The sequence below is a fragment of the Gadus chalcogrammus genome, chromosome 8 (genome assembly GCF_026213295.1).
Source record: "Gadus chalcogrammus isolate NIFS_2021 chromosome 8, NIFS_Gcha_1.0, whole genome shotgun sequence".
Classification (NCBI taxonomy): domain Eukaryota; kingdom Metazoa; phylum Chordata; class Actinopteri; order Gadiformes; family Gadidae; genus Gadus; species Gadus chalcogrammus.
The window spans coordinates 15,189,301-15,206,491 of NC_079419.1; the positions used below are offsets into that span (position 1 = coordinate 15,189,301).

General features: G+C 46.7%; 2 protein-coding genes across 4 annotated transcripts in view; one reads left to right on the forward strand and one right to left on the reverse strand.

Moving 5' to 3' along the window:
• Positions 1–1,160: 1,160 nt before the first annotated feature.
• The window catches only part of rock1 (Rho-associated, coiled-coil containing protein kinase 1), a 36,873-nt gene continuing 20,842 nt past the window's right edge, over positions 1,161–17,191 (reverse strand). Inside the window, exons 17-33 of one of the 3 annotated variants that reach the window (XM_056596856.1) lie at positions 16,268–16,374; positions 15,757–15,907; positions 14,417–14,577; positions 13,832–14,016; positions 10,057–10,126; positions 9,857–9,960; positions 9,477–9,642; positions 9,273–9,366; positions 9,093–9,178; positions 8,754–8,945; positions 8,180–8,345; positions 6,196–6,266; positions 5,663–5,751; positions 5,226–5,304; positions 4,614–4,875; positions 3,977–4,184; positions 1,161–3,693 (exon numbers count right to left, since the gene is read on the reverse strand). In XM_056596856.1, the coding sequence (XP_056452831.1) occupies positions 3,642–3,693; positions 3,977–4,184; positions 4,614–4,875; positions 5,226–5,304; positions 5,663–5,751; positions 6,196–6,266; positions 8,180–8,345; positions 8,754–8,945; positions 9,093–9,178; positions 9,273–9,366; positions 9,477–9,642; positions 9,857–9,960; positions 10,057–10,126; positions 13,832–14,016; positions 14,417–14,577; positions 15,757–15,907; positions 16,268–16,374 (2,243 nt within the window). In that variant the 3' untranslated portion in view covers positions 1,161–3,641. Of the gene's footprint in view, positions 3,694–3,976; positions 4,185–4,613; positions 4,876–5,225; positions 5,305–5,662; positions 5,752–6,195; positions 6,267–6,371; positions 7,328–8,179; positions 8,346–8,753; positions 8,946–9,092; positions 9,179–9,272; positions 9,367–9,476; positions 9,643–9,856; positions 9,961–10,056; positions 10,127–13,831; positions 14,017–14,416; positions 14,578–15,756; positions 15,908–16,267; positions 16,375–17,191 lie in introns of those variants that run through there. The other 2 variants (XM_056596857.1, XM_056596858.1) reach the window with 2 other exon arrangements.
• The window catches only part of greb1l (GREB1 like retinoic acid receptor coactivator), a 77,688-nt gene continuing 72,718 nt past the window's right edge, over positions 12,222–17,191 (forward strand). The window contains exon 1 of the mRNA XM_056596855.1: positions 12,222–12,487. The gene's annotated coding sequence lies outside the window, so the exon portion shown is untranslated. The remainder of the gene's footprint in view (positions 12,488–17,191) is intronic.

A 17,191-nucleotide genomic window follows, 5' to 3' on the forward strand; every position in this document is an offset into this window, starting at 1 on the left:
CCAAGATTTCTCCTCGTTCTAGTTTCAACGTTTTAAGGTGCGGCCACACCAGACGCGTATCTCGCGTACTTTTTACGCGAGATACGCGCGTAAAATGTTGCTTGACCATTTTGTGTCAAAAATGGTCACATACGCGCAATACGCGCCATACGCGCATACGTCACTCGCCTAGATGAGTCCAATGTCCATGCAAGTGAACGGAGCGTTCCCTCTTCGTCATAACTATCAAACCAAATGTTATGTTATGTTACTATTTCCACCCAGAATAAAGAAAGTTGTCGGCCGTGGCTGTGTGTGTGTGTGTGTCTTGCCCCAGGATGAGGCTCCCCACGGTAAAGGCTCCAACACTTGGGTGTGTGTGTGTGTGTGTGTGTGTGTTGCCCCAGGATAAGCTGCGCTGGAGTCCGAGGTAGGAAACCCAAACGCCGCCGTGTTTGGGTGATAGAGTTTAGATCGGGTTAGATTAAATAATCTCGGATATAAATAACAATAATCGGGTTAAATAACTTCACATGGTGTGTCTGGTGTGTTTCCAGCATTCGTAGTGTTGATCGGCAGATATATAGTCCGCCAAGACGTTGAGGTTGCTTAGTAACCAGAGACTCTGTCCATGCAAGTGAACGGAGCGTTCCCTCTTCGTCATAACTATCAAACCAAACATCCTTCACATTCACCGAGCGAATATTATGAAAGTAAAATGCACATTTCTCGCTAGAAATGTTTCCATAAAAGCATTTAATGCCTTAACTATGTTACTATTTCCACACAGAATAAAGAAAAATGTCGGCCGTATGCTTCTGTCCAAGCTCACTACTCTCTGCCAGTGACGTCGGGTCAAGCTCAACGCTGATTGGGCAAGGCGGCAATCGTCAGACGCGTATCTCGCGTACTTCGCGTAAAAAGTTCAATTTTTTGAACTCTTGAAATGTACGCGATATACGCGATATACGCGCGTATAGCGCGTATTGCGCGTAAATATACGCGCCACATACGCGCTATACGCGCGTACAATGTTGCTTATACGCTTAATACGCGTAATACGCGTAATACGCGTATTAAACCAATGGTTCCCTATGGAGAAAATGGCGATTTGAGACGCGAAGTACGCGAGATACGCGTCTGGTGTGGCCGCACCTTTAAGATATTATACATATTGCGCAATCCCTCAATGTATATATATATATAGCCAATAGGTGTTGATAGGGAACAAATAAAGTATAAATGTTTCACGATAACTTTAAGATGGACAGGCTGCGGACCAGGGATGTTTCTGCTTGCCAAAGCATTGAAAAATGATATCAATAGATGTTCATCTGTAGCTTTGCCCCCTTAGAATTATGAAAAGTTCATAACACATTTAGTGACTGGTTGCATTTAACCAAAGTGGTGATTAGGTCTACCTTGCAGATTGCAACACTGTGTGCACTAAGTGCAACATTGATCGTAATTGGGATTCCCAGTTTCACACCTGCCTTTTCTCTTAATAGCAAAAACAATAAAATACAATAAATGATAAAGATATGTTTATTGACACATATCCATCAGTGCGGCCTCCAATGCAATTAAACATGCAAATTATCCAAGACAAAATAAGAGTAGATCATAGTTCCAGTGCTTTTTGAACTGAACAAAATTTTAGGAAAAAAAACAAAAACAAAAAAAAACGTTATTATCACAGAGGTAATCCATAATCCTTAGGATTCTCTGAATATATTTACACACTGTATGGGGTTTGCATTAACGGGACTTTACCATATTAGCTGAACTTGTAATCGTTAACAAGGATAGTCAATGACACAGGTCTTAGCATCGTTAAGGTACACCGTCCCGAAACTTGTCATGTGATATTGGAGCCCATAATCTTATCCTGACACACGGACTCAGGCGTAATGAAGTTCAAAGAAGGAAAAAAAAAAACTAAAACATGAAAGGTTTTGAAAAATCCACAAATGAGAAACGGTTTTCTTTACTTTAAAAAATAAGCAACGGAAGAGTTAAGATTTGTCTTGTTTGGAGAAAAACACAACAGATATGGCAGTAAAATCGTCATCCAAACGTTAAGGCACTAGGTGGGCCGAATGCTACACCTGTTTAGTCTTCTACAAATAATTTACAATTCAAACAGTGCAGTTTTACATTTGTTAACTTAATGTTTTCCTTTTCAACCATTTATCATGACTCAATGTAAGGCAATACATTACAAAAAAAATACAAAAAAAACTGAAACAATGTACCCAATGAACACACAACAAAATTATGTTTTAGGTCTCCTATATGCCATTACAATGGAATTTCTTTATGGCTTGGAGCAATAAAAATAATTATACTCATAAAAATAATGCATAGATTTAAATGATGATCTTGAATGCTTGCTCACTCAATACTCAAACCATCTAATACTTATTTCCCAATACTCCCTACCCTGATAAACAGACTTGCAGAGTAATACGAATACAGGCAACAAGGCCACCAGACTCCAAAAGATAAAGGCATAAAGGTCTTTAAACTGAAACGCATGTACGTTTGCTATTAACAAGGACCATCTGGTTTTCTCTGGGATGGGATATTTTTTAATTTCCTTTCCATATCTAAAATAAAATATAATTTGAAACCTCCCTCAAGACGCAGTTTAAACCAAGCCCGTGCAACAGTACCTCGTCGATCACATACATGCATACAGGTGACGGTCCCAGCAAAACCCCCTTCAGCCAGTCTTATGCCGTTACAACGCTCAGAATGATATGGAACATGTACCCATGGTAGTCAGAGTGAGTCTCTTCCACCCGCCCCCTCTCTCTCCCTCCACCCCTCACTCTGTCCCCCGAGTCCGGGTCCATCGTTTGGTTAAGGTGGAGTGCGCCCTCTTCTGGAAGATATGTAGAGATGCAAGCAAAGTGTGCCGTCCAGTGAGGTGGGAGGGTGGAGCGGGACGGAGTAGGAGGAGGTGGTGGGGGAATCGGTCTTCGGTCTGGCGGAGGAAAGCTGAGGAGATAACCAGCCACACCACGTCCCTGATCCCTTGTTGTCTGAAAAGTCTCCCACAGTGTTCCCAGAGCTGGCCATTTTGCAGTCATTTGTGAAAAGGAAGAGGCTCCAATTTTTTTTTTGTATATGAAGATTTTTTTTTTTTAGGGGAGGGAAGAAGGGAGGAGGTGAAACATGTAAGAGTCCAAAGAGAATCCAATGCTTCAGATGGTTAGCTGGAGGGAAAAAGAGAAGAGAAAGGTGTCGAATAAAAGGAATGCAAGACATTTCTCTGTTGGTTAGTACCCGGCCTAAGTACTAACAGGTTAGTCATTACACAAGACGTTTCCTCTCCCATAGCATTACACGGAATAGAGAAGACGCAGAACAAAATGTCAGTGTGGGCGAGGTGATCTCCAACTCCGTTGCACTGAGGCTGGCAGATCGTTTCTGAACACATTAGTGCCGATCACACGAACCAGAGACCCCCGGTGACGATGGGAAAGAACATTCCAGAGGCCAACCAACCAACCAACCAACCCATGAGGACCGTCTTCCATTAGAAACACCCGTTAATAAATAGTCAGGCTAAACAAAACCAAAACACAGGCGGAGAGCCGAGGACACTAGACGTTCTTTTTGTTTATGGGGCTATTATTGGTCTGGAGGAGTGGCTGTCAACAAGTGCTGGAGGTTGTGTCTGCGGCTTGAAGGCTGGACTGCGCTCTGCTACAACAAGACAGGAGACAAACAGCAGGTCATGGGACTGACGAGACCACATCCCCCTCCACCGGAGGGCACTCACAAACAAGGCCCTGGTGAGCACACCTAAGACAACTTCCCAGAATGCACCACTCCAACATCACCCTAGGGAGAGGCGCTGGCTACAGATCATAAAACACAATAGGAAGAACAGAAGGCCGATACCTGGAAATCAAAATGTATGAGGCTGGAGTAACGGTTTTTAAAATGGCCTGGGTGTGAGAAGCACACAACCGTCACGTGTTTTTACCTTGGCTTCCCTGTGATGCTTTTGGGGTTCCTGCGGAAGGACTGGTTTGCTACGGAGCGGGTGGAGATGGTGCGAGGGGAGGACCTGGAGAAGGTGGAGGGCGGGGTCTTGGGGATCTTCTTGCCCAGATGGCCGATCCACTTCTTCTGCTCGTCCTGGGTCAGTGCCAGCAGGAGCATGTCCCGCGCAGACGTCACGTCGTAGTTTACTGGAGAGAGAAGGTGGAGAGGGCCGCAGATGAAGAAATAATACATGCACGTATGTATTGTGATTAAAATCACAGCATGTGGGCGTGTCCACCTAGATGGGTGCTGGATAGATCAGTCTACCAGCCTACCCATTGGACTGTAGCAAACGTTGCTCATCTATCAGTCATACATCTAGGTGGACACGCCGACTTGTGATGTCAGAAGAGGCTGATTTTCTAAACGCCTTGTTAACGGCTAATCTCACTCAAACCTGGTGGTATGATATGTCACCTTTAAGTATGAAACACAAACAAAAGTCAGCCCTCTACATCCTGCACCAAAACAGAACGAAATACAGACAGGAGAGAGCTTGAAGCGAAATCATCCCCGGGCAAGGCATTGGATTCAACCACCACAATGTTTTCATTAATAGTGAGCAGACGGTTCACCTTTGCAAGGGGCGATGACGTCCTCCTTCTTGTCCAGGTGGTCCTTGTGGCACTTGACGTGGCAGCGGCGGCACTCCAGAGCCTGCGGCGGCTTGAAGACGTGCCACAGCGGCTTGGGGCACGCCTCGCAGTTGGAGGGGAAGTGGTAGAGGGTGGGGATGAACTCGTGGCCCTTGTGGGGCAGGCAGTTGGCCTTGTCCCCCTGGGGCACGCTCTCCATCTCCGCCTCCTTCCGGCACTCGCCCTCATTGGCGTACAGGATCTGGGGGAGAGCAGAGCGGACCGGTGAAACGGGGGACGGGTGGGTACGCCGACGCCGAGGCGGGAGCGGGTGTTTGGTTAGGACGGTTTGAAACCCGAATGATATGAGTTTGAGGTTGGAGAGTCTGACTCCCAAGCAAAAAAAAAACGTTCTTGGTGGTGAAGCCGCAGGTTCACAGCTAGGTATTCTTGAGCAAGATTGCTGCCCCTTTTCGTTTGTATCAAAAAGTCCCTTTGGATTAGATTCCTCTTCCTGAGCAAACCAAGATGCATCCAATCCAAGTAAGGAGTGAACAGCGTGGATGTACGTATGCGTGTGCATCCAGACGGGAACAGGAAGGCTCCACCTACCTGGAATATCCGTGGAATCTCCTCCGTCTCGGCTCGGTACACGTCTCCCTGGGTGACCGGCCTCACATGGAACAGTTTGCTGCAATAGGCAGACGGACAGACAGGCGGATGAGTTCTCTAGATGAACAGAATGTTCTACACACAGACCCAGACGGAGTGAAGCTGTCATTGAGGAGTGACAACCGCTCCTCTGGGTATTGTTGGTGACCATATCTCAGTTTGTTTCCGTCAGGTACTTGGGGAGCAGAATAACAATAATGACATTAACGGCAGGTGGCTGTCATCTCTATGGGGTTATCTATTGCTTCACGATGTGAAACGCTAGTGAGTATTACACACCCATCCCTTCAGGGTAGGATTCCTAACCCCTTTGGCGGGAAGTTTGCCACTTCTGGTGTGATGCAACAGAAGAAAAGTGAACAGAAGAAAGTACTCACTCAATATCCAGCACCATGCAGGGGTTGGACTGCTCTTTATCCTGCTCGTCGTTGTAGAACAGGATCTTCTTGCTGCTCACCACCACGTACTGCAGACATTGAACCACAACAAAGAGCGAAGCGACGATGACCGTGGGGCAAAAGTGTGAGAACATCAGTAAGAGACGTGGTCACTGGTAAACTTTTTTAAAAGATAAAAAATTATAAACATTAAAGGGGACATATTATGCCACCAGCTGTGAGTGTGATTAGCCTTACAAGCCGTTTCGAAAATCTGCCCCATATGACATCACTAGTGGGCGTGTCCACCTAGATCTGTGCTGGATAGATGAGCAACGTTTACTTCAGTCCACTGGGTAGGCTGGTAGACTGAAATATCCAGCACAGATCTAGGCGGACACGCCCACTAATGATGTCGTATGGGGCAGAAATGGCTTGTAAGGCTAATCACACTCACACCTGGTGGCATAATATGTCCCCTTTAAAAAAACCAATATTAATCCAAATCATAAAAAAGGACAAAGAGACGGCACCTGTTTCTTCCATCCGTAGCGCTTGATGTTGGTACGGTTTGGAATGGACAGCCAGCCTTCCAGACGGGACTCTGTTTAAAATAAGGAAGGAGAGAGGGGGAGGGGAACAAGTTACCGATGCACGTCAGCGTCAACGACTGTGCTGCAGAGGGCAAAGGACAAGGGCCATGCAGTGCTTCAATCAGAGCTCAACTGGGGAGGGGGGGGGGGGTACAAAGAAGTCGACAGACAAAGGTCAGCAACCAAAGATCAACGGTCAAAATACACCCTGCAGCAGCTTCACCTTAATATAACTGGGAACTAGCAGGAGAAACCTGGGAAAAGTATTCATTTGAAGGATGTTATGGAGCATGATTCGATTCCATGTTGGTGAATGTGGGTTTACTTTGTTACAATAAGTTATTGGCCAACTAACTCACTTACCTCGCTGAAGGTAGGATTGGTTCATAAGGCCATTTGTTCATTATGTTAAAGTGATACCAATTTGAATTATAGAGCATGCCCGTGGCAAAACAAACTATTACAAGGCAAGGTAATCTAAAAAGGTGTTGTGATAATGTGACCTTTGTGATGTGAGACTTAAAAGATAGTATTTCAAGTGAACATGCAGCTTAAACTTTACATATATAGCATACATAACATAACAGACACAACTATTAAATAAACCAATAAAAGGGTTTGGCAGTGGGGAGGGGATTAGCCTCAGTCTGATTATGTTTAGAAAGATGCTATGAGCTACGTGTAAAAGACTCCAGAGTTAAGAGTTATGCTTTCATGTAATGCCACCGCACTCTTCCGTCCTTACAAAATGTCAGCCGACAGCGTTAGCAGGCATGTCACGGTTAGGCAAGGAAAACTTGTCAATGCATTTTATTTTAACGCTCGCCAAACCCGCACACTTTTTAAAAAAATGCCAGAATGTTCCCGCAAATTAATAACCACCCCCACCTCCTCCAACAACCTCAAGCAGAAAAACAAAGATATAATATTAAGACCATACGATAAATAAATAAACGGACAAAAGCACACGACTTGCGAAACACAGACCAGGCACGGAGAAGGAGTTCCTTCAAAGTTACTCACAGAGGGAAAGAAATGGAAGTTACAAAGATAAGAGGAGAAGGACAAGCCACTGGATGAGAGAAGAACGAAGAGAGGAAGACAAGGGTTTAGACCACACAGGAAAGTACACAGCCTCACACCCATGGTAGACACAGGATTCCTTCATGTATTTAATATTATGATGAGAAGAAGAAAATACTTTATTATTCATTAAATTATTTACATAATAATTATCAAAGCTATCTCTGAGAGGAAAGTGATGTATAAAGTTTTATAACGCTGGATATATAAACACCCGTAATAGATACACGTTTGGGATTTAAAAATAATTTTTGCATGGGTTTTAAATCATTCTTATATGGATAATACCTCCATCCTACCAATTGATCAGCCTAGAAGGAGACAACGAATATGTATCAACCATTGGCTTGTAAAGGAAATATGCATGATGAAACAGATCATTTAGGTCCTTGACTAGTTTGGCTGGAAGCCAATGCAAAATATATAAACAACACTGCAAATCTCCAAGTATGCTATCCTATGTTGGTTGGCGACCATTTTTCCATCTTTAGGAACTATATTCCCTGGCCAAAGAATGATTTGTATTCAATAAATGTTGACGTGCATTTATTTTGTCGAATCTTTCTAGGTGGTTTAGCAACCGTTATAGTAACTCACTTCTAAAAGCAATAAAATAAATCTGCTTAGCGGCGTGGCTAACAACGCCCGCTAGCTATTCTACGACCACCGTGAAGCCCGGTCTCTCGTGACTGCTAATCGTCCCTCCTCCATCTGATGAGGCCAGTCCAATGGGACCGAACGCCACATTAAAAGATGGCCCCCATGCGCTCTACTTATAGTCGGCACACCACTCGTTCATCAGACGGCCCTGCGCGGGAGTGACAGCGACGGCGGGACCTACCTGCGAGGTTTCCGTCCGTCTCGTCCGCCAGCAGGCTGGTGACGCTGGAGCTGTCCACGCGCAGCTGCAGGTCGTTGAGCTTCTCGCGCAGCTGCTCGATGTCGCTCTCCTTGCTGTCCAGCTGCATCTGCAGCTCGTTGCGGTACGCAGACTCCTCCACCAGTTGCTGTTGGGGTCGGGGGGGGGGGGGCGTCAATAACCATCGGTGAAGGCCGAGCAAGGAGTGGCGATGATGTGCGATGAAGGTTGGCGACGTGAATAGAGGATTTTCAAGGATAAGACTTGGGAGTATGTTTAGTATCTAGATTAACGAAAGTTCAAGTTCATTATAAAGAAGAACACTGATTTGTTTTCGACCGAGGTTGCTCGATGTTTGATTATACGAGTACGTCTTCATTCGATGAAAAGTAGCAATGGAACTAAACGTTCCAAAGATAAATCCAACTGCAATTTTCATCTTAATCCAACGAAACATGAGACTTTTTCCTGTGCATAACAATGAACTACGAACTGTCATGATCACCGGCTAATGTCGCCGTGGTCACAACAACAGTGCGCCCCTCAGTCCCCTCACCGCCTGCATCTCGCTGAGCTCCTTCTGGTTCTTGATGGCCATGTGGTTGAACTTCTCCTTCTCCTGGTTGAGGTCCAGCTGCAGCTTGCGGTTCTCCTTCTCCTTCTTGCGCAGGTCGGCCGTGCTGCCCTTCTTCTTGTGGTCCAGCTTCATGTCCTTTCGGTTCAGGATCTCCGCCAGCTTATTTACCGCCTGGGCAGATTGGAGACGCGCACACACACACACACACACACACAATCACTAATTTTAACGATTTACCAAAGATTAGCTCTACCACTGGATAGAATTCAGTGACTCATGGAGAAGAAAATAATAATTGTGATTATAAAGTTAGGTTACCTGAGTCTTGAGTGTGCGCTCTGTGCTAAGGGTCTTCTCAAAGCTCTTGACTGTGTTTATGTTCTCCTCTTTCAGAGCCACAAACTCTGCAAGTCGCAAAAGAGAGATGAATGAGAAAGACGAAGGGATTGAAACAAAGCACTGGAAGGGGGCTAGTGGCGGCCCGCGGGGTAGGCTGACCTTCATCCTTAGAGGAGAGCTTCTCGTCCAGCTCGCCCTTCTCCCTGCTGAGAGTCTCCACGTCTTTGGTCAGGGTTGTGTTGGATTCCTCCAGCTAGGAACAGAGATCACCGGCAACCGGTCAATCAAAGCTGGTTCAATTTACCCAGAAACGTGACCCAAGGAAGAGCGGATGCTTTTTGAAAAACGGCTGGGGCTTTTAACCTTTGAGATAGTGGAGTCCCTCTCTCCGACCTCCTGCTTGTGTCTGGCCAGGGCCTTCTTGTTCTCCTGAATCAGCTCAAAGTACTGCTCCTCCTGGAGCGCCCGGGCCAGCTGCTCAGACTCCGCCTTGGTGACCGTTAGATCCAGCTGAGCCGACAGGGAGTCCCTGTTGGACGACCAAAGGATCTTGGTTGAACACTTGAACACACATTTTAAATGTTTCCAATTTACATTGCAGATTCTGGTCCGGGGAGACCACAGCTTATTCTGAACGGGAAATATCTTCTGAAAGTCTTTGAGTAATAGTTTCAAATAAGAAATAATATAAGAATGAGTATAAAAACCGCTGATTGACATGCTGGGTAGCCCCGTCTCCGTACCTTTCGTTGTGCAGGTCCTGCACCTTCTTCTGTGCATCCTGCACCTGCCGGTTCCTGTCGTCGATCTCCTCCTTCAGCTCCTTCACCTGAGTTTTGTAGAGCGTCTGAGGGGAGGTCAGGGACAGAAGTGAGATTTGTGCGCACACACACGCACACACATGATGCATCACTGCGCGAGGTTGAGTTAAGGATGTACTTACAGAGAAATACTGTTCGGCTTCCAGTTGGTCCTGAAGCTCCCTCATCTGGCCCTCGTTGCCCCTGTACTGCCTGTTGGAGACAGGAAAATAAAGCTATTCAATCCCCACGTCCGGCCACAGGAAACCCCAGACGCATTTATGACACGGCCTAAAATGCTACCACTAATAATACGAAAGTGTTAATAAGGCAGGCCTGCTGAGTCACCTAAATAGAGGGCTATTAAAATGACACCAGTGGAACACACACACACACACACACACACACACACACACACACACACACACACACACACACACACACACACACACACACACACACACACACACACACACACACACACACACACACACACAGCTTAGCGCTGAGAGGAGGCACTCCGACGGGGTAAACCCTAATCCTGCGGTGTAAACATTGTTGGCAGAGCTGCAGCTTTTGGCTCGGCCGCGTTCTAAGCTGGAATAATAGCTCTTATTGGAGCAAAGAGGGCAATTGTGGGGTCATTTACTCCTCGACTTCCCAAGAGCATTAATGAATGACAGCTAGCTTTGAACTGTGGGGGTGGGGGGGTGATTAGCAGCCCAGACGTAGCAAGCAGTACAGTTCTGTACATTATGACAGCCGTCAAGATTGACATGGTTATTGCAGTGATCGCAGCTAGCTAGTATTGATCCAGAAAAAAAGGGGAAGGGTTAAAAAGCCTCGAGAAGCTCCCCCCCTTAAATTTTGTCAATTAAAATACTGCTGCATATTTTTTTGTCAATTTAGATTGTTTATACTGGAAGATCGATGGGACAGTATAAAGGTTTTGCTGTGTTACATGCATACAGACACACACCCGCAGCCACACAGATAGTCATACACATACACATATAACATACAAATATTAAGGAAAACCCCTGAATGTGTTGAAGCTGTCAGGGCGCACTCACACTAGACCATCTGTACCGTCCTCAAGTACATTTGCCCCCTAAAGTCTAGATCGTTTGGCTAGTGTGAGCACACCATCCGTACTCAAGTACAGTTCAATTCCTTGGCCTGAGTACACTTCGGAGAGGTGTGCTCAGGCCACGGTACAGATGCTAATGAGGCGACACGCGCACATGCACGGATACGCAACCTGAGCTCGATGACGCACAGTCCATGCGACCCTTCCTCCCCATTAAACAATAAACATGACGGCAAGCGGTTCGGTGATAGCGACGTCGAGGGGGGGGGGGGGGGGGGAGCAAACGTACTTGAGTACTGTAGAGGACAACTTTGCCTAGTGTGGGTGCGCCCCCAGTATAAGATATGGGGTTGAAATTTAAACTTGTCAACAAGCAGACTATATTAAGAGAGATGTCGGGGAGAAACCCAGAACAAATGACCAATAAGCAAGCGTGTTCACAGGGGTAGGGTCGGATGAAGGCCCTGATGAACGAGATAAATAGATGAGTCAACGACAACGACAGACAGTTTTTAGGGTCTACTGAGAATAAAAGCTCTTCAAGGTAATGCTCCACTGTCCTCTCCTTCTCGCAAACTAGTCATTTATTTCCACACCATAATGGCGACGAGGATGGGGATCAATGTATAAGGAGCGTGCGGCTGCTTACGTTTGTGGAGTGCTTGGTGGCCGCAAGGTAATTTGTCCTTAAGAGTTGTGTCTTTACTGGCATTAATCGCAGATCATCAGGTTTCGCAGCAGTTCAAATATGATGATATGCCATATAGATAGAACTAACAAATTCTGAAAAGGGGGTATTATTGTGGTTTGGATGGGTTACACATCTACTGATACACACCCACCGGCAGCCACACACCCCCACACACACACACACCCCCACACACACACACACACACACACCCACCCACCCACCCACCCACCCACCCACACGACATTATGGAAAAAAGCATGATGTGCTGAAGTTGTCAGGGCGCCGGGGGACAACAGTGGAGAGGGCCAAGTGAAACAGGTGCTTGGAGCTAAATGTGATCCAAGCTGTCCGTAGCGTACACAGTAGACGGTGCCAAGCCCATGAGGAACAGGTCAGGGTGACATGTGACCCTCAATGAGTTCAGGCTGTCAGCACCAAGTATGGGGCTGACATTCATACTTGTAAATAAGCCGACTATAATAAGAGATGTGCCTGGCAGAAACCCAGAACGATTGACCTATAAAGCGAGTGTGGTCCGAAGCTCTGATGAAATGATATATAGATGAGTGACTAACGTTGATGTCCAGTTTTTACGGTGCACTTAGAATAAAGCTCTTTGTGTTAATGGTCTGCTGTCCTTGCCTCTTTGCGATCTAGTCGATTATTTCCACAACAACGGAAGCCCTGCACATGTGGGACCTGGACTACTTTCTTGTCTATAAGTGCCAATCTTGTTTTGGGATTTCTTTCTTTTAAGAAGATCTTCCAGAACCCGAAGAAGGAGACACATCTGGTAGGTCAAATTCCATTTTGAGATTTGAGAAAACGCGATACATCCAATATGTTGATCTATAATACAACAGTGTCAATGAAGAGTGGCCAGGTGTAAGTAGGGGTGGGGGGGGGGGTGTGTGTGTGTGTGTGTGTGTGTGTGTGTGTGTGTGTGTGTGTGTGTGTGTGTGTGTGTGTGTGTGTGTGTGTGTGTGTGTGTGTGTGTGTGTGTGTGTGTGTGCGCGCGCGTTTGAATTCCGTTATATCTTGAGTCTAATATAAATCGAATTGTTTACTTAAAATGTATACGATTCGATTTATTTTTATAAATGTGTTGGCTAACGTAAGTGAATCAAACCAATTCTGCTTTGCCCTCACGCGTGATGTACAATAACGTTATCCCGCACATTACAATTTCTTTAGTTCAGCCACGATGCAAATATGCGGCATATTCCTATATCATCCACCGGTGAAATGACGGATAGAATAATATTTAGCCTAGTGAAGATTATCTTATACTCCCCCACTTCACCAAAATCCTATTAATTGAGAGGATTTAATTATACTTGAGTTTTTAATCCTAGTGTAAAATAGTGTAGCGAATGGCTGTTGGCGGATGATGGGAATATGTTGGTGTGCAGTCCTTATTACATCCATGTTTTTGAGGTTGTTTCCATATTCAATAAATAAAATAGGCCATCGCTCTTTCAAAGAAAGATGGTATCCAAACGAAACTGTCACAATACAACGGCAAAATGTGTTGCATTATCATCAAGAGCAAATCCAATATTCACATACCGAGGTGCAAGTTAACATTAGCTTGTAGCGCCGACTGCTATGGAGAACAATGATCAACCTTAATGAGAATAAAATAAACTCATTTTTCGCAAAATGGAAATCGCCCTCTATGTGCACATTCTCGTTGAACTCAATGATTGGTTATTATTTAATTGCACCGTACAATGTAACGTATAATCTTGACCCATGTTAAAGGACCTTACAGCAAGAGTCGTGAGGCGGTGCCCTCCATCACCACGGACGACGCAGCTAATTATATAGAGGCTTTGAAAGGCAGTGTTAATGTTGTTTCATTTCGGGCCTAATATTATTATTTACTTTTTATTGATTAAAAAGAAGGCATTTGTGGAATGCCCTCTAGTGGACAGAACGTTCATTTACCCCACGCTGATAGTGTCATTGCCAATGCATAAGCCTGTGTGTACAGTGTATCAGGTACACAGTAAATATTAATACTAGGCTCAATTTGAGCAATAAATTATAATATAATTGGAATATTAAAAATATGAAGGAATGCCATTGGAATGGGATTGTAGAGGGTGATTGACTGCTGTGGCGTGGGGCTCACTTGGTCATCTGCGCCAGCTGGAACTCCAGTGAGCGCTTGCTCTCGAGCGAGGCGTTGATCTCCTGCTTGAGCTGCTTCTCCAGCCCCCGCAGCCGGTCCGTCTCCTGGCCGCGCCCCTTCAGCTCGCTCTGCGCCGTCACCCGCTTGCTGGACTCCGTGTCCAGCTGCACCTGCAGGGCCTTGACCTGGGGGCGGCGGGGGTGGTGGAGAGGGACAGAGAGGGGAGAGGGAGTGAGCGGAGGGGTCGGAGAGAAACACGTCGCACCGCGAGGGAGCAACCCCCTCGCCCAGACGGTAACACTGACTTTGATTGTTTTTATGAATGGGAAATGGACTGCCATCACATCACGTGATCTCCTAGTCATCGGAGTGCGTCACTTTAACATTAGAGGGACTAAAAAGGGATGTGATACTAACTGAGCAATCACAACACTGCAATGGTTTGGACGTGCAATTATTTTCAGTTTTAGGATTAGAACGCCACGCATCGCATCAGTACAGCGTCACGTGACCAGGCTCCCACATCCAACACGGTCTAAGGCCCGTGCCTTCCCAGACTCTGCGGTCTCCCTCGGCCCTCCTCACCTCGTCCTCCAGCCGCTCCTTCTGCTTCATCAGCTGCTCCATCTTCTGCAGCGACTGCTTGAGGTCCAGCTCCAGGGTGGAGCAGCGCTTCACCACCTCCACCGCCTTGCTCTCCGCCCGCATCCGGGCCACGCTCTCCTCCGACACCTTCTGCTGTACCGCTGTGAGGGTGGAGGGTGGAGAGGGGGGAAGGCGGTGTTAAAGCCGGGCGACACGGGGCACCGCCCATGTAGGAGGTCGTACGCAGTCGCTAGCGGTCCCAGGCTACGGTTCAGACCCGTGGCAGACGTGCTACACGTCGTTCCCTTTGGGATTCAACCCGCTGTCCGCTACCTTCTCATTGGCCTGTCAATACGGGCTCAAAGCCCAGAAACAAACGTGTAGGTTGAAACAAAAATGTTAACTCTGGCTATCACTTTTATAAATGAATGAGGAAAACGATTCAATAGATGAGGCTGTAAGAATGGACTCTTTGGGGGGGGGAGATGTTGATGTACATTAGTGTGGAGCCACTGATGGTATCAGGGCGGGGCCTGAGAGCAGTACCATCGAAGCACAGCAGAAGGGATGGCGGGCAAGTCAAGGCAACACGTGAATAAAACCTAACGTGTTGCGTAATCCGGACGGTTATTCTTGCAAGACAAATGAAGGTTGGATACGAGTCCAGCTCTTAAATACGCAGTCAGGCAGCGTCCTGACACGCCACGTGGAGATCACTCCCTGACATTCCTCCTCACTCCAACCGCCCCGGGGGAGACACGCACATCTGTGTGTGTGTGTGTGTGTGTGTGTGTGTATGCGTGTGTGTGTGCAGTCTCTCTTCGTGTCAAACGGTCAGGAAGGCCAAAAGGTGAAGAAGGCAGAACAACAAATAACCGGTTGGGGAAAAGGTTTTACGAAAGGAAATAAAAGACAACAACTACGAGGGGAGAGCAAGGTAAGAAAGGAGTATACGGAACTAGATTAATATGATTACATTTGATGAAATTATTTGTTTTGATTTTTGGCCATTACTTTGTTTACCATTAGTTTGAATCTTATTTCACCTCAGTAAAGTCATGCTTTCCTAGCTATTAAAGCCCTTTGAATCTAAATCAACACAAGAGGGAACCCCACAAAAGGTAGAGAGGGATGAACACAGGCGCACACACACAGAAACCGAGCAATATAGTGCTAGATCTAGATAGAAGGCTAGATCTAGATAGAAGGCTAGATCTAGATAGAAGGCTAGATCTAGATAGAATGCTAGCTCTAGATAGAATGCTAGATCTAGATACCATGCCAGACAGGGCGTGCTGTGGCACGGCGGAGGGATAGGGTAGAAGGGAGGGTGCTCGTACCGTGCATGGTGGCGGACTTGGCCTCCTCGATGGACTCGTACTTGTCGTTGAGCTGCGCCCGCGTCACCCGGTGCTCCGTCTGCTCCTGCTCCAGCCGCTGCTCCAGCGTCTTCAGCCGGTAGGCCAGGTCGATCTCCTGGTTGTTCTTCTCCTGCAGAGGGAGAGGGGATGTGGTGAGGTGGTGAGGTGGCGGCGGCACTCGGGATCAATATAGACCTCAAGAGAAACCCGTTATGTCGGGACCACTTGGCGCCTTTAAGCCACTTTGAGATTTGAACTGGGATTAAGCGCTGTACATATCAAATACCTTTTCCGTGCTATACATTTGCACAGCGTACATTGCAGTGATACTTTGGCTTCTAGTGACAAATCACTGCAACTATGTTAACATTCAAACACATAGTAGGACGATTATTCTTTGCACCATCACGTCCCATAAATGGCTCTCCTAACAGGCGTTGGCGGCCTTTCTGGCGACTCTGTGGTGGAAGTGATGTGGAGAGCGGCTAACCTTCTCCAGGTTGTTGCTCCTCTCCTGGACCTGCTTTCGTTCAGCTTCCACCTTGGACAGGCCGAGCTTCAGGTTGTTGTTGTCCTCGTGCAGCCCCGCCATCCTCACTGATGACCAGAGAGCATACACACGGAAAACATTAACACAACATATGTATATGCAGATAGAAATGTCTAATGCGAGCAAGTTCCAAACGCAAAACAACTGGGACACCGATACACAATGCACGCTTTATCACAAACAACTGGGACGCCGATACACAGCTCAAGCTTTATTCCAAACACATGGGATCCGTCTAATTTTAGGAGCCATGCTAACCAACATTACAGCGTAGCATGGCCTCGAAGCCACCCCATCGCCACAGGGGAACTCAAATGGCTGGCTGGGCCATAAAGCACCGCTAGCTGACAGGTTAATAAAAAGCCGATGATGGTGTTGTCGGTGGCCTACGAGCCAACCTCTGATCAGAGCAGAACCGGCACAGAACACGTAGGCTGGTGGTCCCGTCGGCAGTGGGATTCCTCATGGCTCTCCGATGGCCGCCTGGAGGGCTGATCTGGGTGAGAGGTTCACTGGACCACATGTGGTGCGGGTGAGTAACAGCGCGGCACTCTTTTTAAATGTGTTCCTTGGGTCAGTGCCACTACTATATCCTAACTGTCTTTCATTCACTCCCACACTATCACAGGAAACCACTGTGCTGCTTTAAACTATTGTCCAAAAGGGATAACACTATACCGCTTTCTCAGCCACTTGATCCAGAGTCACACATGAAACGGTTTGCAAGTAGATTTATTTTTGCATTGTTATGCTTTATGAGAGAGTGAGAAAGACAGGAAGGTGTGGGAGATTGAGGGGAGGACATGCAGTAAAGGACCACTGCAGGAATCGAACCCTGCGACGAGCACTTTGCCTTAAATGGTA